The sequence below is a fragment of the Eucalyptus grandis genome, chromosome 2 (assembly GCF_016545825.1).
Source record: "Eucalyptus grandis isolate ANBG69807.140 chromosome 2, ASM1654582v1, whole genome shotgun sequence".
NCBI lineage: Eukaryota > Viridiplantae > Streptophyta > Magnoliopsida > Myrtales > Myrtaceae > Eucalyptus > Eucalyptus grandis.
Window position 1 is genome coordinate 39,001,401 of NC_052613.1, and position 25,302 is coordinate 39,026,702.

Genomic DNA, 25,302 nt, shown 5'->3' on the forward strand with positions numbered 1-25,302 from the left:
CACGAAACGACGTCGTTTTTGCGTTTTCTCCGCCACGTCAGCGTGCAAAACGACGCCGTTTTGGACCAAATTCGCCGGAAAATTGCCACGTCAGCCATTCGACCGGATTTTCGCCGGAGTGGCACTTAAGTGTCCCATTTTACTCCGATATTGGCACTTAAGTGTACCATTTTAAAGTTATGGCACTTAAGTGTCCCTCCGTGCCAAGTTATGGCACTCTAGGTGTCCCAACCTCTGTAAATTGAAGTCTTCATCACCGACTCACTTCATGACATGGCTTTCTCAGTCAAATAGTCTCCCCTGACTTGTGTGCTTCGCTTTGTGCTTTGTGCTATACTTCCTTTGATCTTTACACTAGCTGTAGCCCTTTCACTTTCATTATCTTCCTTTGTTGAAGTTGTGACAGCAGAGTAATCACTCTGCGTTGGCTGAGTTGTTCTTATTTCCTTAACATCCCCCCTCAAATTGGGAAGGGTTAAGAATCCCATACCCAATTTGGTTCTAATAGTAGAGTGAGCAAAACATGATAAGGACTTAGTAAAGATGTCAGCAAGCTGAAGATGACTTGGAATATATCGAACATTTATAGAACCTGAAGATACTTTTTCATGAACAAAGTGAAAATCAACTTCGATATGCTTTGTGCGAGCATGTAGGATGGGATTAGTTGTAAGAGAAATAGCATATTTGTTATCACAGAACAAGAGTGTGGGTGATATGAGAGATATACCAATATCTCGTAGGACAAAGCTAATCCAAGTAAGATTAGCAGTAGTTGACGCAAGTGCTCGATATTCAGCTTCGGTGGAAGAGCGTGATACGGTAGGTTGTTTCTTGGCTGACCAAGAGAGAAGATTAGAGCCAAGATAAGTGCAAAAACTAGTAGTGGAACGTATGGTGTCAGCACATCCAGCTCAATCAGCATCTGAGTATCCGTAGAGGGCTGTAGAACTGTTAGAATGGAGGAAGATCCCTAGATGTGCTGTTCCTTTAACATTTCGAAGGACTCTTTTCAATTTATGAAAGTCTGCAATTGTTGGATGCTGCATTTTCTGGCATAGCATATTCGTTGCATAGGCAAGATCAGGTCGGGTGATCGTCAAATATTGAAGACCGCCTACTATACTTCTATACTCAAGTAGATCAGCAAGCAGAGTATCATCATTTGTCATAGCAATTGATCTAAGTGGCAAAGGAGTTGAGGCAGGTTTGCATTCTGTCATGTGAGCTCTGTTAAGTAGATCAATGGCATACTTGGTCTGACAAAGAAAGAGATCTTGAGAAGTACATTTGGCTTCAATTCCTAAAAAATAATGAAGATATCCGAGATCTTTCATGTGGAATTGAAGGCTCAATTTCTTGATCAATGTAGCTAGAAGTTGAGTTGAGCTGTTAGTCAAAATTAAGTTGTCTACATAGAGTAATAATAGTACTGTATCTGAACCAGTATGAAGAACAAAGAGAGAAGGGTCAGCTGTACTGCATAAGAAGCCATTGTCAAGAAGAAAATTACTAAATTTATCAAACCAGGCACGTGGTGCTTGACGAAGACCATACAAAGACCTCTTGAGAAGACAAACACACTGAGATTTTTGAGGATGTATAAACTCAGGTGGCTGCTCCATATACACAGTCTCATTTAAGACTCCATGTAGGAAAGCGTTTTTAACATCAAGTTGATGTATTGGCCAATTTTTCATCATAGCCACAGAAAGTACTATACGAATGGTAGCATGTTTAACAACGGGATCAATGTTTCAAGTAAAGTCAACTCCCTATTCTTGATGAAACCCTTTGGCAACTAACTGAGCTTTTAATCTGTCAAGACTACCATCAGGTGCTAATTTGGTCTTAAACACCCATTTACAGCCTATAACATTCATCTGGTTAGTTCTAGGAACTAGTATCCAGGTCTGATTTTCATACAAAGCATTCATTTCTTCTTGCATTGCTCTGTACCACCCTTCATCAACTAAGGCTGATTTAACTTATCGTGGTTCCAGAGGTACTTTATATTCAGCCAAACATGCATACTTAGGATTTGGTTTTATAATACCATATTTCAGTCGAGTTTGCATATGATGAACAGTAGTAGTACCTTGATCAATGACAATGTCAGTTGGTGTGACACTTGTGGAAGTAAGACCTGGTTATTCTTTAGCAGCTGAATCAGATTGCATCTATGTGAAAGATGAAATTTGTGGCATACTTACAATGTATGATGTATCAGTGTGATCATCTTCCAAAGTAGGACTATATTGGAAATTTGCTGTATGGTTAGTGAAGCCATTGTTTACTTGTGCTGCACTTGGAGAATTGAGAAGTTTAACTTCTTCCGCCCATTGTTTGTACAGAGTAGTATACTGTTCATAGTCAGTTGTCAACTTCTTTGTGAATGGAAAGAAATTCTCATCAAAGACAACATGTCTACTGATATATATATGACCATCAGTAGGTACAAGGCAGCGATACCCTTTATGGCGTTCACTGTATCCCAAGAAGACATAGGTAAGAGATCTGGGATCGAATTTATGTTGTGTGTATGGTCTAAGACAAGGATAACATGCACATCCAAAGACCCTTAGATGATCTTAGCTTGGTTGATGATGATGAATTTTGCTGTAAGGTGAGTCCAGTTGTAACTTTGGTGTAGGAAGAATATTCACAATATAGTTAGCTGTCATGAAGGCATCTACCCAAAATTTCAATGGAACTCTAGAGTGATACATCATAGCTAAACCCAGTTCAACTATATGACGATGTTTCCTTTCTAAGATTCCATTCTATTCTGGTGTATGTGGGCAAGACATGAACTGTTTTATGCCATAATTCCTTAAATGATTTTGGAATCTGTTGCTAATGAACTCTCCTCCTCCATCACAATGAAAAATTTTGATTCTATGATTGAATTGCCTCTCGACTAGTTTCTGAAACTCAACAAAGATATCATAGAATTCTGACTTTAGCTTCATTGGATACAGCCAGCTATAGCGGGAAAAATTGTCTACAAAGATGACATAGTACTTAAATTTCTGAAAAGAACTAACTGGTGAGGGACCCCAAATGTCACAGTGTATCTTTTCTAAAGGAACATTGGATGTAGTGTCTGATAAAGGAAAAGGTAAAGCTGTACTCTTTGCTATTTGACAGCTTCTACATATAGTCTGTGTTGTTGCATTACAGTAAATCAACTTCTGATTCTGTAGATGCTTTACTATTTTCGAGTTTGTGTGAGCCAATCTCTAGTGCCACACATCTTCTGCTGCAGCTCTGTGTCTTTGAGTGAAGAAAGCTTCTATAGTTTGTGAGTCCACTCGGTAAAGTCCTCTAATTTTCCTTCCGAGCTTCATTGTTGTATTGGTGTGATTGTCCTTTACATAGACACCAATTTTATCAAAGACAAATGAACAAGGATAGTTATCTGTTAGTTTAGAAACTGAGAGAAGATTCTTCTTTATTTCTGGAACAATTAGTACATCATTAAGAGGTAATGAGTTGTCCTCAGTATTTAATAGAGTATCACCAATGTAAGTAATAGGCAGACATGACCCATTTCCTATCATGACAGTATTAATTCCACTATACTTAGAGAGTGTATGAAGAATACCAGGATTTGCACTGATGTGAGCTGTAGCACCAGTATCTGGATACCACTCATTTCCTTTTGGATCCTCAAGATGCATCGTTGCCAATGCTGTTGGAATATCTTCAGCTTGATATGAGTTATCAAATCGATACCAGCAGCGAAGTGCATCATGTCCTGGACGTTTACAAATTTGACACTCCAGTCGAGCACTTCCTGTTATTTTCTCATCCTGCAGATGTTTATTGAAGGTTAGAGTCGAAGATGGATAAGTTTTGATGTCCTGATACCTCTGTGAGTAACTTGCATATGGTCGAAACCCCTTACTAGATCCAAGGAAGTCATTTTTCTGTCTAAGCTGCTGATCCCCTTGATCCTGAATCAAGGTGTTTGTTCCGTAGTTCTGACTTCTTTCAGAATATCCATAACCACGACCTCTACCATTAGTAGCATGTCCTCGACCATAGTTACGTCCCCCTCTGTAATTGCTTCTTTGAACTGCAAAACCAGAATTCTGAGGTATATATTCTCTGTCAGTGTTTCCTTTCTGTTGTATTTCAGATTGTCTTTGTCCAAAATAAGCTAGATTGGGGTTATATTGGTTCCTGGAATAGTTCTGCAATCTTGTTTCAAATCTTTCTAATGGTGCTATTACCTCATCATATTCTGGTTGAGGCTTCAGGCAGTATATAGTAGTTCAAAATTTTTCATACTCAGAACCCAGCCCTTCCAAAACACCAAACATTTTGGTTATCTCATCTACAGGCCTTCCTATAGCATTTAGCTGATCACAGATGGATTTGAATTCTCTGAGATAAACAGAAAGAACTCAATCCCTTTTCTGGCAGGCTTGTAGTTTTCCTCTCCGTTCAAACTCTCTAGCAACTGACTTCTGTGTAAAACGATTAAGAAGTGTCTGCCATACCTCATAGGATGTTTCTAAGCCAATGATCAAGCTCGGAATGTTTTCGAGATACAACTCCACTAATCCATGATGATACAAGTTGATCAGTTTTTGTCCAATCGTGTAACTGGATTTATAGCTTCAGTTTCACACCCTTCAACTTCAATCTGTAACATTCGAGGAGGTGATGGAATTTCACCATTAATGAAGCCAAAAAGTTCTTGGCTTCGAAGAAATCTGTGAAACTAAGCTTGCGATAACATAAAATTATCTTCAGCAAGTTTGATTGTGACAAAATTGGAAATATTGACATGTATTGGGAAAGGGTACTTCTGTGTTCTTGCTGCCATCTTTGTGTTCTCACAGCTTTGAAGAAGACGATGATAATGTTGATGTTAAAACACATTGAAATCTCCAAATCAACAAACGAGAATGATCAATAGCTACTTTGATCTGCTGCGATCAGTGAAGTTCAGACTTATCATAGAGACTCAAACATCACTAGATTTCTTACAAGAGTGATCAGCCTCATATCTCTACCCTCGAAGCTGAGTCGAGACCTTCAAACTTGGCACGAATCTGAGTTTCGCGCTTCGAGCGCCGATCGAGTGACGCTGATCCTCGAGAGCAATCAAGAAGAAGAGAGCAAATCTGGCAGAGAGCCGAATCGAGCCACAGAGCGGGAATCGCTGTCACCGCCACGGCCGATATCACCGATGCCGCAGTTCTTCACCCCAAACCGAGAGAGATCCGCCGAGAAACCCTCAGAACCATCGGCGAAGAGCGATTGAGAGCCCCCTCGCGATCCCTGACCATCAGTCTTCGATTTCCAAGGGTGATCCGCCAAACTAGATCTGGCGAGCAGAGAACCGCTTCTGCAGCTACAACACCTTCGATTTGCACCAGATCTGGCGAGCAGAGGACCAATAAGGATGATCGACCATGCTCTGATACCATGTGAAGATGAACAAGATGAACGAAGACTGAAGAATGAAACTTTCTTCTTTCGCTGTATTTACACAGTATATGCTATACATCACAGAGCATATTTTCAATGGCGTGCTCTGTTTTTACATTCTCTCTCTTATGAACTCAGCAAGTCGCTAAGAAGACTTTTCTCAGAAGAAGAAAAAAAAAGGAAAACAAAAAACTGAACTTAAAAACAGAAAAACAAAACTAAAACAGAAAAGCAAAACTGACAGCACACGTGTAAATTGAAGTCTTCATCACCAACTCACTTCATGACATGGCTTTCTCAGTCAAATAGTCTCCCCTGACTTGTGTGCTTTGCCCCTGACTTGTGTGCTTCGCTTTGTGCTTTGTGCTATACTTCCTTTGATCTTTACACTAGCTGCAGCCCTTTCACTTTCATTATCTTCCTTTGTTGAAGTTGTGACAGCAGAGTAATCACTCTACGTTGGCTGAATTGTTCTTATTTCCTTAACAAGTGTCCCCCGATGGGGAGAGGGAATCTCCCCCTAAACTCAGGGCACTACTCAAGGACATAGATGGGCCAAATGGGCCTCCATTGGAGCTCACGCTTGTCAAGAAAAAGATCAAATCTCCAATATTTAGGTTGAAAGATTTCTCCTCCTTTTCCTCACGCCTCCATCTTGCTCTACATCGCCTCCATCTTCCACACCTTCGTCAGCCTCCCCACCAGTGAGCTCGTGAGCTTATACTTCCCCATCTTCAATGGCCACCCAAACGGAAAAAGTCTCTCTCTCCTCAGTTGAGTTTAGTTGTTCACTCTCTCTAAAGGACGAGCAGGAAGATGTGTGAGATACCAAGCGGCGAAAGAACTGCCCAAAAGCTCTCGACAAATTCCAAGAGTTCGCTTGCCCGCATCGACGAGATGACACACAGAGAGGGTGAGGAAGAAGAGAGAAAAAGGAGAAAAAAAACAAAACAAAACAAAAGGAGAGTGAAAATGAAGAAAGAAAAAAAAATATCCTTGAACGAAAATGTTCTTGACTATGAACAAGATTGAAAGTTCAAATATTTATTTGAGAATAAGTTAGACACTTCAAACTCTTATTTGAGATAATATCTACTTTGAGTCTTTTTTGACAAAACATCCCCACTTTGAATTCTTATTTGAAATTTTCCCTCAATATAATTACATTAACTATTAACATAAACTTTTCATTAAGCAGAACAAGAAGAAAAGCATTTATCTAAATGTGTATTATTCTATGATATTTTCTCACATTAGTAGTAACAAAAAACATGGTTATTAACTTTACCAAAAAAAAAAAAAACATGGTTATTAATGTCTCATTTTTATACATCAATGACCACAATGACCACGACTCCAAAACTTTGTGACTATTGAAACTGTGAGTTGTAGATTCATTGCACAAACATTTCCACTTTTTTAAAGTAAGAAATTGATTATTAAATAAGTCTCTATTGTGTTTTATAGAAAATGAATGATTTTAAAAACTATTTTCTTAAAATGATTGTTTGTATCACTTAGAATAATTCTTTAATTAACAATGTTTTCAGGACGATTGAAAAAATCTTCGTTTATTCTTTTTAGAAAGAAATATGAAGGACTATTTTAAGAAAATATTTTTCAAATCATTTAGTTTTCATCATCAAACATATGGATCCCAATTCTAACCTAGATTTTTCAAATCATTTAGTTTTCATTCTTTAATGTGATCTCTCCATCATGGGAGCTTACAATTGCAAGGACACAGCAACATCTTACTAGTTTAAGTCTCACCTGCCCCACATGCAGAACAATGTTCAGTAAAAATACAAAACAGCTGAAACTTTGATGAAATATTGCATTAGTTCATTTTGCAACTTCTTCCGGAAGGATACATTTGTTCATTTCGCAAGTTCTTTTAAATGGATACCTTTGTTCACTTTGTAACTTTTTGCGATGAGTTGCCTATTTTCTTAAAACCGATATTTATATACATGTTAATAGTTGACATGAACGGGTATGAAAATATTTTTCGAGTCTACTTTTCAAAAAGTCATTTTTTCAATTGTTTCCTTACAAATACCTGAGAGAAATACTAAAATTGTTATTTAGCAATCTCATTTGAGACTTTGTTGTGTGTTGGAGGATATTTGTCACTAACCATTAGCAACATTATGCGGTAAATAAGTCCTTAAAAAAGTAATATCTTGTCTCAAAATTCAACTTGATTGCTCTATTGATTCGAAACCATATTACTATTGATTCGAAACCATATTACTAAGTCAACTGGAAGATGGAAACAAGCATGAGCATCATTCATGTCCCCGTCATATTTTGAAAACCATCCTCAACGAGCCCCTCCTTGGCCCCTCAAATTTCGAAACGAGATAAACACCTTTCGGTCTGGTAGGACATTAGCGGACGATAGAGCCATCAAGAGAACAGCACAAATCGTACATGATAATGCTGCACCATACCCATCATCAGCTTCGAGCTGCCATATTACTTCCAGAACTTGTGAGATATGGGATAGACAACTAACAAAGCATTAGCAGCACATTCCCAATGCGGTGCGGCACAGAAGCTGCAAATTAAATCTTCCTATCTCGAGAATTAGATAACGGTCAAAAAACGTTTCAGATTCAAAATTGTTTGCAAGTAAAAGATACATCAACAAATAGAGGAGCCGAAAATAAGTAAATGCTGAGCTACTCTAATACGAATCCTTGACCTGTCGACCGAGGAAGAATCCCAGTAATATACAGGTCCATGACAGAAAACGTTCTTTTTGGAGCATCCTAAGTAGGCACCCAACAGGAGGAGCCAAAAGAAATCCGACCTCTCCAACATTGCAGCATCCAGTTGCCATCTTCATCAAGCACAAAATCCTTGTGGTACCATGCTTTCATCTTACCCCTGAATAGCTTCATGAAATCTTGGTCCAGAGGAAGCGCCTTAAACCCAGCCCTCACATGACGAACCTGCCATTGCTTGTACGTTTCCGGCTTCTCAATCCTTCGCGAACCTTCACATGCTATGACATTCATAATTTCCCGTCCATGGAACTCTCTCTCAATGACCAACCTCTCTTTGTTGTTGTGATCAATGGTAGCATCAAGCAAATCATACACAGCAGAAAATTCGAAAAGTGCCTCTCGGAATCTTGTCTCAAAAAAGGCCGCATTGTAGGAGCCGCTACGTACAGCATGAACAAAAATATCCGGTATAATTTTCCTAATTAGATATAACACAGCGTCACGTGGATTGTTGTCCTCAACTGTGTCATCGAGATTCTTAAACCGATCCAGACAATTCACAGCAACTGTCTCATTGCTTTGAATCTTGAGATCCGCAAGTTTGATGAATTCCCAATTCCTTGATGCTATGAAATTAAATTCGAAAGGGACGTCAAAGCGCTCACAATACTTTTTCAAACGGCGACCTGTCTCCTCTATTCTTTCCACCGGGCGCAAACCAGCCTGTGGAAGCTCTATCCCTGTGATGCGCAATTTACAGGGCCCTCCTGGTCTGGAAGAGAGCTTCTGTATGAGGTTTGGCCATTGAAAACCAAATGCAATGCCAAAATCTATTATGTGAAGAGTAGTGGCTTTCTCTGCAAATTTCAAAATCATGTAATTTGCAAAGAACATGGAGAACTGATTAAACGGGCATGTTGAAATGTGAAGATGGTAAGATTTCAAGATATCAGCTGCTGACGTCCTCCTGGCAACAACAGTAGAATAAAAGACTTCCCCTCGGACGTTGTTGCCCATCAATCGTGCCTCTAGCCCATTTGCAAAGTAATGGGCCAATCTTTGAGAGGCATCCCCAAATGGAGAAGAGTTTTCTCTAATCTGCTTCAACAATTCATTAGCAGTCCTGAAATCATTATTAGAAATAGCTTGTGCGCAGAGAATCAGAAGAGTTCTCAAGTCAACAGTATTCTTGCTTCCCTGCTTCTTCCCACAACCACTACCACTATTGGAACCGTGCTTGTTCCTTTGTGGCTGTATGTCTTTCCTCACACCTGTCTCTGCAGCTTCGTTGCCAGAAGACATGCCAACACCATTTTCGGTGCCGAGCAACACCTTATCAAACAAATCTGAAAGCTCGCTCTCTTCTGTGTACAAGGCTGTTTGCTTATTGGCCCTGCCTTCCTCAAAAGCATTCTCGTCCCTCTCGTGATTCTTTAATCCATTGAATCCATTAGATGAGCTCTTCATGTTGATCTCCTTATTCTCGTGCGTTCTTGTGGTTCCTTTCTTTTTTTCAGAGGACGGTTTGCTGTCCTCTGTATTAATTGCTAATCGATTGTCAGTGGGAAGGAATTTGCTGGCCTCCTCTAATCCTTTTTTGAACTGAATCATAGACTCTCCATGGCTGAAAATGCTCTTGAAAAGAAGCCCATGCAAAGATTCCTCGGACCTATCGTCATAATTGGTGATGTTGCTCGACTGGAAGTCTTGGTCAGGATTTTTCAGCACAGCATGGCTATGTTCTCTGATTGTGTACAGAATATCAGCATCGGCCAAGTCATTAGAGCTAAGAGTAACGTTTGTTGCATCGTGGCTTCTGGGAGCACTGCTACTTCCAGAAAGGTTACTATTTGGGCCCTCGATATATTGGCTTAAATCAACCTGTGAGGAGCTCTGATCAGACTGTTGCAAATTCTGCTGGACAAGGGCATCGTACAGTGATTTTTCAGTATTTTGAGTTATGTACTTTAGAACGGGATCCAATGAGTCACTGTCCCCCGAGGGGGGGGGGAGAGAATCTCTCTCTGGACTCTGGCCCTTTCTCAAGCTCCTAGATGGACCAAATGAGCCTCCATCTAGGCTCATGATTGTCGAGGGAAGGATTAAATCTCCTTTATCGAGGTCGACTGGTTTCACTACTTTCTTCGAAACAAAAGCAATATCCGAGGATTTAAGCTCTAGAAAAGGGTCATCCAAAAGGAAATCATTTGCTAGACGCGGGTGCTGATCTGGATTAGGTGAAAAGGCATGGCTGTCTATTGGAAGATCATCGACATTGCCACAACTGGTGCGATGAGTATCCATGGTCATCTTGTCACACCCCGAATCCTACATGGATGCGGGTGACATGGCCATCCTTCTACCGGAAAGATGCACCTCAAACCCTATCCAAAGTTCACTCCCAAAAGTCTCCCAACAAAATTACTCATGCTCTATTGTCCACTAACTGAGGAATCTAGGAAGATTTGAAAAAAGTAAGACGAGCAACCATGAGTAGTTATGTCTTCGAAGCAGATCAAGTAATCACTATGCACTTAACAAAATAATTTTAAAACTTGTTTATCTCAATTTCAGTATATAATACACATATAACATATAAATGAGTTATATCGCTTTAACATAGCCATATACATATCTGAAAACACTTATTAAATCAATAATATTATAACAAATATCAATGATCCATTTCATTAATCAATCTCATCAATAAATATGTCAATGGTCTATTCCATTGGTTAATATTATGTCATACATCAATGGTTTACTCCATTAATTCATCTCAAATGAAACTACATATCTATGGTCCATCCATCATCCAATCTTTTACTTAATATCAAACTATTGTTATGACACATTACCTTGTCACAGGATGACCAAAATTCCCCCTTAGAAAAGTCTCCACTTATAAAGCCTGTGGCTCAACCTAGAATTATACCCCAAACTCGGTATGTGCCCCTTAGTGGGCTCACAGTAATAACAAGCATAAACAACCATCATTCAATACCAAAATCCAATCTAAAAATCAATCTCATAAGTCAAGCAAATAACTTTCAATAATATAATTATCCACTATTTCTCATCCATTTCTCAAATCATTCATAGAACTTTCCATAAATCGGTCGCAAAGCAATTACATATTCGTAAACTGTTATGACATATTTCACAATATATTTCTCAAACCATTCTCAAATAATCAAGAGGTAGTGAATACTCGATCCAACTTTATACAATAAATATGCTCTTCTCAATTCAATATATGTATATGTGTGTACACACACACACACTTCAAGGCATGGGTTTTACAAAACCAAAGAAGATACAGTACCACTTGTCCCGTCACTTATGATCAAAATAATAAACGGTATGCACTCGTAGCGCTATCAAATAATTGAGAAATAATGTTAAAAAAATAGAACTCCACCTCAACTACGAAACAAATAAACTAATCCTTTATGCTACCAAAGCAACTCCTATGCATTAGCAAATCACTCGGTCAAAGCGATTACTCAAACTTAAACTCAACTTAAAACTAGCTGGCAAAATCCTAAAATTTTGCTTCAACAAAATCGTTGTGCCAAAACGACCCCTGTCAAAACCCACGGTTCTACCACGCCATAAACCCTCATTTCCAAGAAAGCCTAAAGCTCCATAACTCAAAAATCGAACTTCGCGGCCCTAAACCAGAAAACTACTCCAATCAGATGAACAAGAGGCATGAATGCTTACTAGATGTTGCTATACGTAGTCAAGTCAACTTGGCGAGATCTCATGGCACGAACGCACAAGGCCTCCTTTCCTTTCTTCTTCTTCTTCTTCTTTCTTTTCTTTCTTCTCTCTCCTTTTTCTTCCTTGCGCGAGCCCTCCGGCTCTCTTTATTCTCAGACGAGCGGCCCCCCTTCCTCTTTTTTCTTTCCCCTTTTCTCTTTGACTTCTCAGCCCATTTTCCCCTTTTTTCATTCATTTATTTTCCATAGGTCCCCCCACCTCTTTTGACTTGATCAAAGAGTCCCAGTATTACACATCTACTATTCAAACCCTGGAAAAATATTGTGGGCCGGCCACGCTACGTCACGTCTCTCAAACCCCACGCCAGTATATTTGCACTCCCTAGAACATCAATTAATTAAAGTAAAATGCACTCGGCCTGCAACAAAACAACTCCCTCTTCAATAACTTTCTTTCTGTTCTTCGCTCACTCAAACAACGTCGATTAAAGTCCAAGAATAAAAGATCACGTACAGGGAGGAGAGTGGAGTACTTCGCAGGGAAAGGGCAGCGCAGGAAGCAAACATGGACATGCTCCTACCAAAGCAGATGGTTAGAGAAGAAACAATATGAGAAGGGAAACAGAGACCGGATCTGCATACCTTAAAACTGAGAAGTAGAGCTGGAAGCTGAACAAAGACCAATCTGATGAGGATTCTCCAATGGTACGAGTGAATCACGGATGAAGTTCGGAACCTTCCATGAAGCGGCCCGAGCGGGGTAGCTCGACATCTCCGAGACCGACCGAAATAAAAGCTGCAGATAAATAAATACAAAAAGAAAAATAAGTAAACAAAAAAAAAAAACACAAGAAATTGTGTAGGAAGGATTTGGGTCAGACGATGAGGGAGGCCTCGGATAATCTCGCTGTGTTCGATCGGGGCAAGCGATCGGTCAAACTGTGGGTCCCGCTTTGACTTTCCGTCATGTTTATTGGCCAATGGGGAGGCATATAATAATCATTTTATTATTTTTCTGTTTTCGAGACAGAATTAGAACTTGATAAAGTAATCTTATTTTTTCTATTTCTGAAATAAATTATTAATCCTTGACCTGTTGACCCGGGAAGAATCTCTCTAATGTACAGGTCATGACAGAAAACAGTTTTCTTCAACTATCCTAAGTGGGCACCCAACAGGAGGAACCTTAGATAATCTGATCTCTCCAACCTTGCAGCATTCCCTTGCCATCTTCATGGAGCGCAAAATCCTTGCGGTACTATTCTTTCATCTTAACCCTGAGCAACTTCATGAGCTCTTGGTCCGGAGGAAGCACCTTAAATCCAGCCCTCATATGACGAACCTGCCATTGCTTGTACATTTCCGGCCTCTCTACCCTTTCCAAACCTTCACATGCTATGACATTCATAATTTCCCGCCCATGGAACTCTCTCAAAAACCCTCTCTTTGCAGTCGGCATCTAAAATAGCATCAAACACATCATACACCGCAGAAAGATGAAAAAGTGCCTCTGAAAATCTGGTCGCAAAGAAGGGCGAGTTGTAGGAGCCATTACTTATGGCATGAACAAAAATATCCATTTAATTTCCCGAATTAGATTTAACACAGCAGCTCGTGGATTGTTGTCCTCAACTGTCTCGTCAAAGAGATTCTGCAACCTGTCTAAAGAATTCACAGTAACTATCTCATTGCTTTGAATCCCGAGATCCGCAAATTTGATGGATTCCTAATTCCAGGATGCTGTGAAGTTGAATTCAAAAAAGACACTAAAACGCTCACAACACTTTTCAAACGGCGACCTATCTCCTCTATTTTTCTGCTGGGTGCAAACCAGCCTGTGGACGCTCTATGCCTGTGATGCGCAATTTACTGGGGCCTTTTGATGACACTCGGACCTCTAAAGTGCCAAAAGTTGGCACAAATTGACATTTAAATGCCAAAAGTTACGAAAACGATACTTAAGTATCTAAATCGAAGCAAAATGAATCACTTAAGTGCCAATCCGGCCAAAACACTGACAACGTCGATTAAAGTCCAAGAATAAAAGATCACATGCTCCTCCCTAAGCAGATGGATAGAGAAGACGCAATATAAAAGGGAAAGAGAGATCGGGATCTGCATACCTTAAAACTCAGAAGTGGAGTTGGAAGGTGAATAAAGACGAATCTGATGAGGATTCTCCAATGCTACGAGTGAATCAGGGGTGAAGTTCGGAACCTTCCATGAAGCGGGCCGAGCGGGATAGCTCGCCATCTTCGAGACCGTCCGAAATAAAAGCTGCGGATAAATAAATACAAATAGAAAAATATGTGATAAAAAACACGAGAAATTGTGTAGGAAGGCTTTGAGTCAGCCGATGAGGCGGCCCCAGGTCATCTCGATCTGTGTTGAATCGGGGAAAGCGATTGATCAAACTGTGTGTCCCGCTTTGACTTTATTGGCCAATGGAGACGCATATAATAATCATTTTATTTTTTCATTTTTTTTATCTTTCTGTTTTCAGGATAGGTTTAGAGCTTGATAAAGTAATTTTAATTTTTCTATTTCCCAAATAAATTGTTGGTCCAACAGTAGATTTGGAATATAGATGACAAGCGAAAATTTTATATTTTTTTATTCCCTAAACAAAAATTAAAAATTAAAAATTTTCTCATCGCTCCACTCCCACTACTAAAACATAGTAGGAGAAAACTCGAGGAAAAAAACACACCAAAATTCTCAAGTTAGACCCATTGTGCATCAACATTTAATTTTTTTTTTATCTCTGAAAATCTAAAATTATACCCACCACAATATCAATAACTTCCATCACTGTCTTGATCAAAACCATCATTAAAATTCCTACATGGCAAGTTACAAGAACAATGAAAAGCAAACGAAATTAATGTGGCTCCGATGTGAATTTAATGAATAAAAGCAATGTCGTAGTAAGCAATGAAATAGTCTTCTTCTTTTTTGTGAAAGGTAATGAATATATAGAGCATTGACCAACTGTACAAAAAACCCCGGCATCAAAACTTACACTCAAGACGATAGAACATTATGAGTGGAAGGATGTCGGGATATAAAAGCCACAAGTGGCAACCAAAACAACAAACACAAAGGGACACGAAATGCACGGCATGAACAACCGGCCACCAGAAACACAAAAACCCTCAGCTAGGGAAGAGAACAACCGCCAAAAACAGCAAGCCACTGCTCACAAGGCCAAAACCAAACACGCACCAGCTGAAAAGAAGCAACTAAGGATCCCTAGAGAAGATGACCAGGTCAATGCCCCAGCTCCTCTGCAACCTTCTATTCCTGAAGTTATCTTCGACATTCCTAAAAGTGATCGCCCTATCTCTGACCACTTTAAAAAGATGGTTCTTCATAGCTGGAATAGCATGAGGTTGCTATCTAAAAATGATGTTATTCCTATTTTTCCAAATAATATGAAAAAGTGCTCCAAAGGAAAAACGAGCTATGGACTTATAAAAATCATTTCCCATCAACAAGGTAGTGGCCCAGCGGAGATTCTCCTCCCATGACTTGTTACGCCAAGGTAAATTGCATCTAGCCGCCCAAAATAAAGCAAACCTAGCCACAACACGACAACCAAAAAACAAGTGGTCAATAGAATCAGGCACCTCATTGCAGAAGGCACAAGCACCACTATCTATCTTGCCATGAGACAATAATAGCGCCTATGTGGGAAGCCTACGCTTGGCCATAAGCCACAGGTTTAGTTGATACCGCAGTGCCATTACATTGTTCCAGACGAATGTATGCCATTGGACCCGAGTCCTCTTCTGCCTAAAAGTCTCCCAAACCGTAGCAACAATGAACTGGCCTAATGAACTCTCCCTCCAACAAAAGCAATCCGAGTTCTGAGTGAGTGTCACACCCCGAACCCCGAGCGCGTGCCCATCCCTCTCTGGTCGATAAAATTTTACGACTTCCCAGGACGAGTCGCCGACCCATTGATTTTTAAGCACATGCGGAAGCGAAAATAAATCCCCTAACAATAATCATCTTGGGATAAAAAAGCAGGATAACAATTTCCTAAACAAACATGCATTTATATTTACATAGAGTCATGTACAAGGTCTATGACCAAAAGACCATAAAAACTAACTTTCCAAAAAGAGACGGCCCTAGCTGACCTACACTTCACATCACTTCATCTCAGCTCCTGGTCCTCCACTTGACGACCCTGAAAATATTGTCCCACAATGGGGTGAGATAAAATCTCAGCGAGTCTAAGCTTTAAACCTCAATTAGGAGAGAAATACGCCCAGAAGCGTCCTAACCACGCAATCATACAATTAGCATAGAGGACTTACCTTGCCTCAGTTTTCTTTCCTGCATGTCAGTATAGTTCATATCGCAATGCATATAATCAATGCACATAAAAACTGGAACACCTCATCAATTCAATTAATCACCGAGGTCCTGATTATAAAGCCAAACTGTTATAACACGTCCCATTCCATGTCACACAGTTTTGGTCTCATAATCGGGTGCATCAAACTCAACAATCATGCATTTCAATTGTTAATTACACCCCTCAAGGGTACGGCCAACTCTATTGGCGGTCTTCTGGCATTGCCAAGCGTCGTCTCACCCCCTTTGAGCACGGCAACGTCTCTCAATTAGATGGCTTCCCCGAAAGGGCGTAGGTCCAGAATCTATTGCGACCCGAGTCCCAATGAATGGGTAACATCCGACTTAATAGCCCAGGACGGTTTCTCTTAACCAACACACGACCAATCAATCTCGGTCCAGGATACTGTGCATTGCACTTGTTGACACCTAAATTTTGGCGACCCGTTTAGTTATTTACCGCATTAAAAAATTAGGGGTTAATTTTATCCCTGAAAAAATAATTAATTGCATAACATATAGATTTAGGTGCATTTGCATTTTTGCATTTGATCAGCGGCGGATGAGCTTCACCTTTACAAGTTGACAATTCAGTATTTTCAAATTATTCTTCCAATATTCGGTAATTATTTCATATATTCACATTAGGCGATATATTGCAGAAGATTGGAAGTTTAAGCATGAAATATCATGAAGAATATCACACGTGGGGGTATTTTGAGCGATATATTATATGTCTAAAGACAAGAAATATTTCATAATCAAAGGAGATTTCATGCGTGAGCTGAGAAAGGAAGTGAAATAATTTACGAAAATCAAAGTTATTCACCTATGTAAGAGCCACGTACGGAGAAGATAAAAGGGGGCCACACGATAGAAATACACGGCCACATTGGGTTCTTTCTCTTGGCTTCTCGGTCAAAACAATTCAGGACAAAGGGGAAAATTGTTTCTTCGTTTTTGAGGGTTTTTAGGGTTTTTGAGGCTTTTCCTTCGGTGAAAAAGTCAAAAGTGAAAAAAAGAAAAGCACAAAGCAGAAAGAAGGTACAAGCGGCAGAGAGTTGAGGGGACAGGTACTGTTCATCGTCTCCTTCACCGCTCGCCGCCCGCCGCCCGCATCTGCAGCCATTCGCTGGTTCCTCCTCCACCGCGCGGCACCGTCGTCCGCCTCACCGCGCTATTCAGTCGCACCACCTAACGCCGTCGCCCCGAAGACCAGCGATCGACGTCCTTGCTTAACCCGACGCCAGCGGCTACCGTCGCCTGTCCGTCGCTTCCGCCTCTGACCGCCTGCTCTGGCCCGCGACCCACCGCCTCTGCCTCGTCTCTGCCCGCGCCTGCAACAGGAACCCCTCGGACGCCGCGCCAATCCCTGCCGTTGCGACCCTCCTCTGCAGATTTGTCTCCGCCGTCAGATCCCAAGCCACCGGTGACCCGGAGTCGCAGCCGAGCTGAGATCCAGCCGCCGGAGTCCCTCCGCTTGCGAATCCGAGGTCCCCGACGACAGAAGGCCCGGACCCAGCTCGACGCTTCCCTTTCGCCGGTGCCGAGCCTCATCGAAGACCCAGATCTGACGTCGCCCTCACTCCGCACCGCGATGCTCGCCCCCCGATCCGGTTCTCTCACTGGACGCCGCGCCCAACAGCCCGATCCAGACGCCGGAGCTCCTCATCGCAGCCACCAGAGGCCTCCCGCCGTCCCTGCAGTGCCCCGCCGGCTGAAGCCCGTGATCCGAGCGCCCGACGCAGCCCCGCGACGCAGGCCCATGCCGATCCACGACAACCCCCTCGCCGGAGCCCTTGCCGGACCAGCCACCAGCTTTATTTTTCTTTTTAAAAAAAAAAAAAAAGAGAAAAGCAAAAGAAAATTTAGGTATTTTCTTTATCTTATTTTTGTTTTATTATTTTTGTTGTTTTATTTTATCTTTTTAGTGTAATTATTCCTTTAATGTGAAATTGAAATTCCCGATATGAAATTGCCTTGAAATTAGTGATTGTCGGTCCGATTTTCGCGCCCGAAATCCGACTCGCAATTACTTAAAAATTGCCAATCCGATCTCCCGCCCGAGATCCAATTCGTGATTTATGTGAAATTTGTCAACCCGATCTCATGCGCGAGATATGGTTCGTTAATTTGGATACCAATATTGCTTGATTTGTTGTGATGTTACTTAAATTAGTTTTCTTAAAAAAAATTTTAAAAAAAATGTAGCTTTAGGGTTTGCATGCTCATAATAAGAATTTTATTTTTTTTAAAAAATCAAATCAATTAATTTAGGTTGCTAGGTTTTTTTAACTTGGATTGCATGTTTAATTATTTGGCAAATTTTAATTTCGAAATTAAAAGAAAAAAATGAAAAATGAAAAACACAAAAAAGTCATTATGCATATGTCATGTAGAATTAGGGTATCTTTTGCACGTCATTGCATATTAGAGTTAAATTGCACTTAATTTAATTTTAGATAATATTTTTAAATTTATTATAAGTTTAGGTACTTTTTTAGATATAATTATTTTGGTTAAGATAATATTTTAGTTTAAATTAGGATGTGGCTCAACCTAATTCCTAATATAAATTAAATAGGATCTTAATCTAATTAGGTAATTTTCACATTTCACCTAATTTCGAATTTCTTGAAAAATACAAAAAAATGTCATAGGTTAAATTAGTTTTATTATTTAGGATAAAATGCATTCTTTTAGGAAAAAATTGCCATATGCACGTCATTAGGGTTAGATTCATTGAGATGCATGTCATTTAGTATTTTTGCTAGGCCCATTTAATTAAAAATTACATGTCATTAGAATTAGGTCATTCAATTAACATTGCATTATATATTGCATGATTTTCATTAATTAAGCGAAAACAAAATAAAAATTGCGTGTTAATTAGAAATCATATCTAGGGTTGTTGATGTAGATTTTAATTTAACATTGCAGATGCTTTCGTTGCTTTGAGGTAAGTTTTTGTAATTTATTTATTGTTTATCTGGGTTTTAAATTGGTGGTTTGTGTACCCGCATGATCACCTTACATGTTAGGAAAATAGACTTAAAATCAATCCAAACTACTTGCAAAAACATTTTTGAAATTAAAAGAATGGTACCGAAAGGGCATTAGAGAAATCTAGTGTAACCAAGTCCCCATATCCATAATCTCTGGTTCGTAGGAGTAAAGTCAATCTCCCATTACTTTACTTGGGTTTCTAATCGACCCACAAAAAATAGATTAGTGGCGACTCCTAATTGAAAATCAATTGCATATTAAGAACTTGAACCTAAGTCGCGAATTGGTATGGGCTTGGGAGAGCCCGAGTTAAGTCTAGGATTAACAATCCATTAGCCAAACCCTAGGTGATTCACACCCCAAAAAATTGGTCGCGACAGCACTCAATTGTCTTAATTAAAATAGTGAACCTGTCCTATTTTCTTCGTATTAGAAATACATGATAAAATAGTCGTGTGTGGTTACACGGTCAATTCACTCTAGAAAAATTGATATCATCCAATTTAAAATCCCACTAGTTTGTATAGTACATAAAACCATTTTTGGTGTTAAAACCCGACACTTGGAATTTTCTGAATAAATAATGAATTTCACAATTTTTGGAATTAAATATTCGAAATTCCAATCAGCACTCAATTTGCAAAAATTAACCACATCATTACAATCAGCACGAAATTCCGGTCACTAGCTATCCCAGCCTAAATTCCGGAAAAATAATTAATAAATAATTAATTCAATTTAATTTCTAAAAATACTAACCTAGGCCAACGTTATCAAATTAAATATCAATACGGACCCGGAAAAATTCCCGAACCCTTCTAAATAAACAGTACAATTTATTTAGGCCTTAGCTAAACCATGCTAACCACCTAACATGCTCAATTAAATAATTAAATTTCTAATTTAATCTAACTAATCACCTAATTCCTAATAAAATAAATATAAACACCACTTAAACGTCATTAGTCTACTAAGCAGAGTTTAGAGTATAAACTCACCGGTTAATTGCAGAAACCGGTTCACCGCGATGATGGCGCGACGGTAGCCAAAATCCGAATTTTCAGTGGCGTCGGCGGACTTGAACCGGGCCTAAAATGGGCCCAACAAATCTCAGCCCAAATCTGATATTTGCTTTTGAATTGGACCGGGCCCGAAGCGGGCTAACTTCACGGGCTTGGGCTGCTGAATTGGGCTTGGCTTCATGGTCTTCGAATGGGCTGAGCTTGATGGACTTTGCTGGGTTGAATTCTTGGGCTGAAACTTACGGCCACAGCTGGGCTTGAAGATGCAGACTGGGCTTCAAGTGGGCTGCTTGCTTCGGTGATGCTGGGCCCGTGAAATTTCGTGGGCTGAACTGCTGCAAACCGGCGATAACGGAGGAGGAGCCGCCGTGGCTTGCTCGGTGGACGCTGGATTTCGATGGAGTGAGAAGCGGACGAAGGGCAGCCAGTTGCGTGGAATCGCTCGAGCGTGGGAGTCTTCGGGGCAAAATCACGGCTTCGCTGGCTGCCGAGGGACACGCAACTGAGGAGCGGCTTCGGTCAACAATCCAACTGAGGAAACAGCAAGATTGACCGAAGGAGACACGCGGCTGAAGACACGGATGGATGCAGCTTCGCTGGTGGTGTCTCGGACGTTGGCCGCGTGGAGGAGAATCAGCTTCGGTGGACTCCACTGGATGCACGAAGAAGTGAAGATGGCAGGTGCATGAGTCAACAAAAGGATTTTCTGTGGGTGTTGTGACCAGCGTGGGGCTTCGATCGTGGGGAAATGAACGGAGGGAGAGGGTGAGAGGATGAGGGTTGCTTCGGTTTTAAAAAAAAAAAAAGAAAGGAAAAATGGAGATGAAGAGAAAATGGAAGCGAAGCCAGAAGTTCACGCGAAGGAGATGGGCAGCGGATGGGCGTGCAATGGAAGCTTTGAAGAAGAGAAGACAAAGTCAATAAAGATGATCCAAAGTCTTAAATGAATGGTCCCCTAATTAGCCCTCAAACTTATCTCCATGTCTCTTGATATTTTCTTGCATTATCTTCTCCAATAAACCAAATTTTAATGTAAATAATGCACCCCCAACAAAAGCTCTGAATTTCACCACATAACTTCAATTTCCTCTCCGATTACCCAAATCAAGGTTTGATTTCGCGGTAGAAAAATCTCGAATAATTTTCTATAAGTCCCCGACACTCACAGGCTTAGTTTAGAAGTCCCAATTTCCATCAATTTAGCTCATCTGAATCTCTGCTAATTTTCGCAACATCCGAACTGATTTTTCATAATCATCTCGGAATCTCTGAAAATTTTTTGGAAGATGAGTCGACGTTCCTCAAATAGCTCGTGACACCACAGAATTTTCAATTTCTGAAATCGGGTTCAAATTCATGGTTAATTTCAATCTGGCGCGCTTTTAGCACGACCTAGTCTACCGGATAACTTTTATGAATTTTTTTGGTGCAATTGATCCGTGATCAATTTATCTCGAGTCACATTGTACATTTTCAACACATTGGCGACTCTCAATTGTCAAGAAAATCTCGAGGTATCAATTACGGGCACTAGGTACCAAAACGATAGAAAAATCGGTCTAGTGCCGATCAACGAGCATTTTGCAATCAGGTGGAATCACTCACACTCTGATCACACATCTCAGTCAAGTTGACCTATCTCTGATCTTTGATCGATTTCGACAGTGCCGTAATGACCCTTGCAGATCAACACGGTCGAGCAGTCAATTCCTAGTTAAATTCTCAAGTCTATTGCATTTAGATTCCTTAATTTCTTCCTCATATAGTCCAATTATCTCATGAGTGATCAGCTCAAAGAATAGCACTATCGGAGTGATCAGCTCAAAGAATAGCACTATCGGCGCGTCAACGAAAGGCCCGATTTATTTAATCGAAAACTAATTATGAAAATTCAGGATGTCACAGTGAGGCTCGAGAAAGGGTGATCCCACGACTCAAGCACCAACCTAAGAGGTTGCCCGGCATCAAAGAAAAGATCTGCCACTGTCACCTACCTAGATAGTCTGGAACTATAGATGATTGAGTCCGAAAAGATTAAGTACGGGGACCCCTAGGGTGCCAATTGTTAAATGAAAGAGAGATAGAAAGGCCATCCCCAATCCTCCAAAAAGAAAAATTTCGGATCTCACTTCTAAAAGATAAGATTTTTTTCCAAGCCCGAGAACAGAAAGTGGGTTTTTGAGCAACCCAAAAGTTCCTTGATTTTAAAAACGTGGAATGAATTCACCTGCACCACAAAGCCTCCTTGTTTGAAAACAGGAGCCAAATATGCTTCAGCATGGCGGTCTTGTTGCAATCCCGAAGCCTCCGGATACCAAGGCCTATTTCTACTTTTGGGAGGCACACATCCTCCCAGGCAACCTTAGCTTCCCCTCTATCCAATTCCGATCATTTCCACAGGAATTGCCTAAGGACTTTCTCATTCTGGTCCAACACAGCTATAGGTAATATAAAAACACCCACCCAATAGGCTTGGATAGCATGAAGGATTGACCCGATAAGCTAAAGCTAGCTAGCAAAAGAGAGAAAACAGTGAGTCCAAGCTTAAACCCTCGCAGTAATACGGCTAACGAGAACACAACAATCCACCTTGATGAGCCTCGAGGTGATGATGGGAACTCCTAGGTAGCACACCGGTAATTTGCTTTTCTGGAAACCGAGATCGAGGAGGATCTGATTTCTTAAAGAAGGCGAACCACCAGCCAAAAACATCTCACTTTTGGAAGGATTTGAACTCAATCCACTCCACGCCGAGAAGGTTTGGAGGCCCTCTTTGAGGAGATTAACCGAAGCTAAGTCCGCCTCACAAAATAGGAAAACATGTCTACAAAGAAAAGATGCGAGAGATTCGTTGCCTTACATCTCCAGAATAACTTAAACTCCGGCTTGGAAGAGCACCTAAACAGAATTCCAGACAACACATCCATAACCAACGTAAACAAGTATGGAGAGATAGGATCACCTTAGCGAAGGCCACGTCCACTTGCAAAGTAACCATAAAGTTTCCCGTTCAAAGCGATGGAAAACATGGAGTGCGCACACATATCATAATAAGCCGAGTCACAAAGTCAGGAAAGCCAAAAGCAAGGAGGACTCTCTCAAGGAAACCCCAATCAAGGTGGAAACCAAAAAAGAGTTCCTGAGCTATCAAGATATTGTCTCTGATTCGTCTGCCTTTTACAAATACACTTTGAAAAAGGGCTAATAACACTCTTTAGAATAGTTGCAACTCGATTAGCCAACACATTTGTGATACATTTATAATTGGTGTTGCAACAGATAGGGGTGTCAGGAACCAAACCGAAAATCGAACCGAAAACCGAACCGAACCAAACCAAAAAATTTGATTTTTTCGGCTCGGTTCGGTTTTTAGTTTGGTTCTCATTAAAAACCAATTTTTTTTATCGGTTCGGTTTTTATTGATTAACCGAACCGAACCAAACCACAAACCGATAAAATCTATCCTCTCCCATTTTGACTAGACTACACCCAGGAAAAAGAGATGAACTTGGTGACACCATGGAAGCTGAGACCGACGCTAAGACCGACGCCCCCACTCGCTCCTGTTCCCTCCGGCCTCGAAGCGACCACCTTCCGCCCACCTTCTCCCCATACCCACGATTGCTCATCCTCTTTCCGCACGTGCCGGTCTCCGAATAGGGCATTCGTGAAGCTCGCCAAGAAGCGGGACTCGCAGCCCAAGCCAGTCCTGAAACCGACCATCGTCGAAGAAGTGTCGCAAGGGCGGTCGGCCACAGTTCAATCCGTCTCGGGCCCACCTACTGGCCACCTTCTTCTAGCTAAGTAGGGCCCTGTCACCAAAGCACACAAACGTGCTCCTTTTGCTCTGTTTTTTTCAACTCGCTAGATCGGAGCTCACAGCTCTTAGGTTCGCCCGAGTTCCAACCCAACCCTGGCGGGCTGCGATTTGTTGTCTCTAGACTTTGCTTGGTTGTTGTTTCTGCTTGGATTGTTGATTGATCTCCCGATCGAGCTTTCATTAGCTTTTTCATGGGCGCACCCCAAATGTTCAACGTTTTGTCTAAGCCAAATCTACGTAGATTTTCTTTGGTTTTGTGGGTTGGTCATGGACGGTTTGAGGAAAGGAAAGGTTAATGGTGTTGGCACGGGTGGGTGTTGGAAGATGTTGGCATTAGGGCTACCTCGAACGGTGCCCGGTCGATGGGGCCGAGTTCTATCTTCCCGGCCAAGCTCGGTGGAAGCCAAGCCATGTCGTCCGTTGATGATAGTCGGCGTCGGTCGGAGGGAACGACCGGCAGAGGGTGGTGGTTCAGTGACGGTGTGGGTGCTGGCTACTTCGGCTGGTGGTGTTTTTGGGTGAGATTTGAGGAAAGCCTGTTTCAGTGAAACAAGGAAGCTGCAAGCGTTGTTCAGGGACGAAGAAGAACACAAGGAAGAAGAAGATTTAGGGAATAAAAAAAATTAAAAATTTGAAAATAAAAAGGAGAGAATTGAAAACCAAAAAAAAAAAAAAAAAGTTGAAAACCAAAAACCGAAAAACTGAACCGAACCGAACCGAAATTTCGGTTGGGTTCGTATTATGTTCGATTCAGAAAATTTTTTCTAATGGTTTGGTTTGGTTCGATTTTTCAGAAAAACCAAACCGAACCGAACCGTTGATACCCCTAGCAGCAAGCGATGGGCCTATAATCATCAACAAAAGTCGCATTGGGCACAAGCACCATAATGGTGTTATTTATCTCCCTCAAGAGCTTCCCCGTGACAAAGAAATCCATCACTGTTGTTGTGACCAACTGTCCAACCGTCTCTCAATTTTCCTTGTAGAATTCAACCGTAAACCCATCCAGCCCAGGGGCCTTACCCTTAGCTAAGAGAAGAAGGTATCCCGGATATCCACAAAAAAGCTAATTTGGTCGTCTGAAAAAGGATGCTGGATAGTCTCTCGGATCTCCCCAATCGAAGGCCCTCCCTGCTCCACCCGCGGCGCTAGAATGTCCTGAAAATGCTCCACAAAATGCTGCT

At 41.0% G+C, this 25,302-nt stretch overlaps 1 protein-coding gene across 1 annotated transcript; it reads right to left on the reverse strand.

The window, feature by feature from the left end:
• Positions 1-8,027: 8,027 nt before the first annotated feature.
• Positions 8,028-12,039, reverse strand: LOC104432718 (scarecrow-like protein 34). The gene has a single exon (XM_039306229.1). It carries the CDS (start codon positions 10,488-10,490, stop codon positions 8,223-8,225), a length of 2,268 nt encoding a protein of 755 aa, XP_039162163.1. The 5' UTR covers positions 10,491-12,039; the 3' UTR covers positions 8,028-8,222.
• Positions 12,040-25,302: the final 13,263 nt, after the last annotated feature.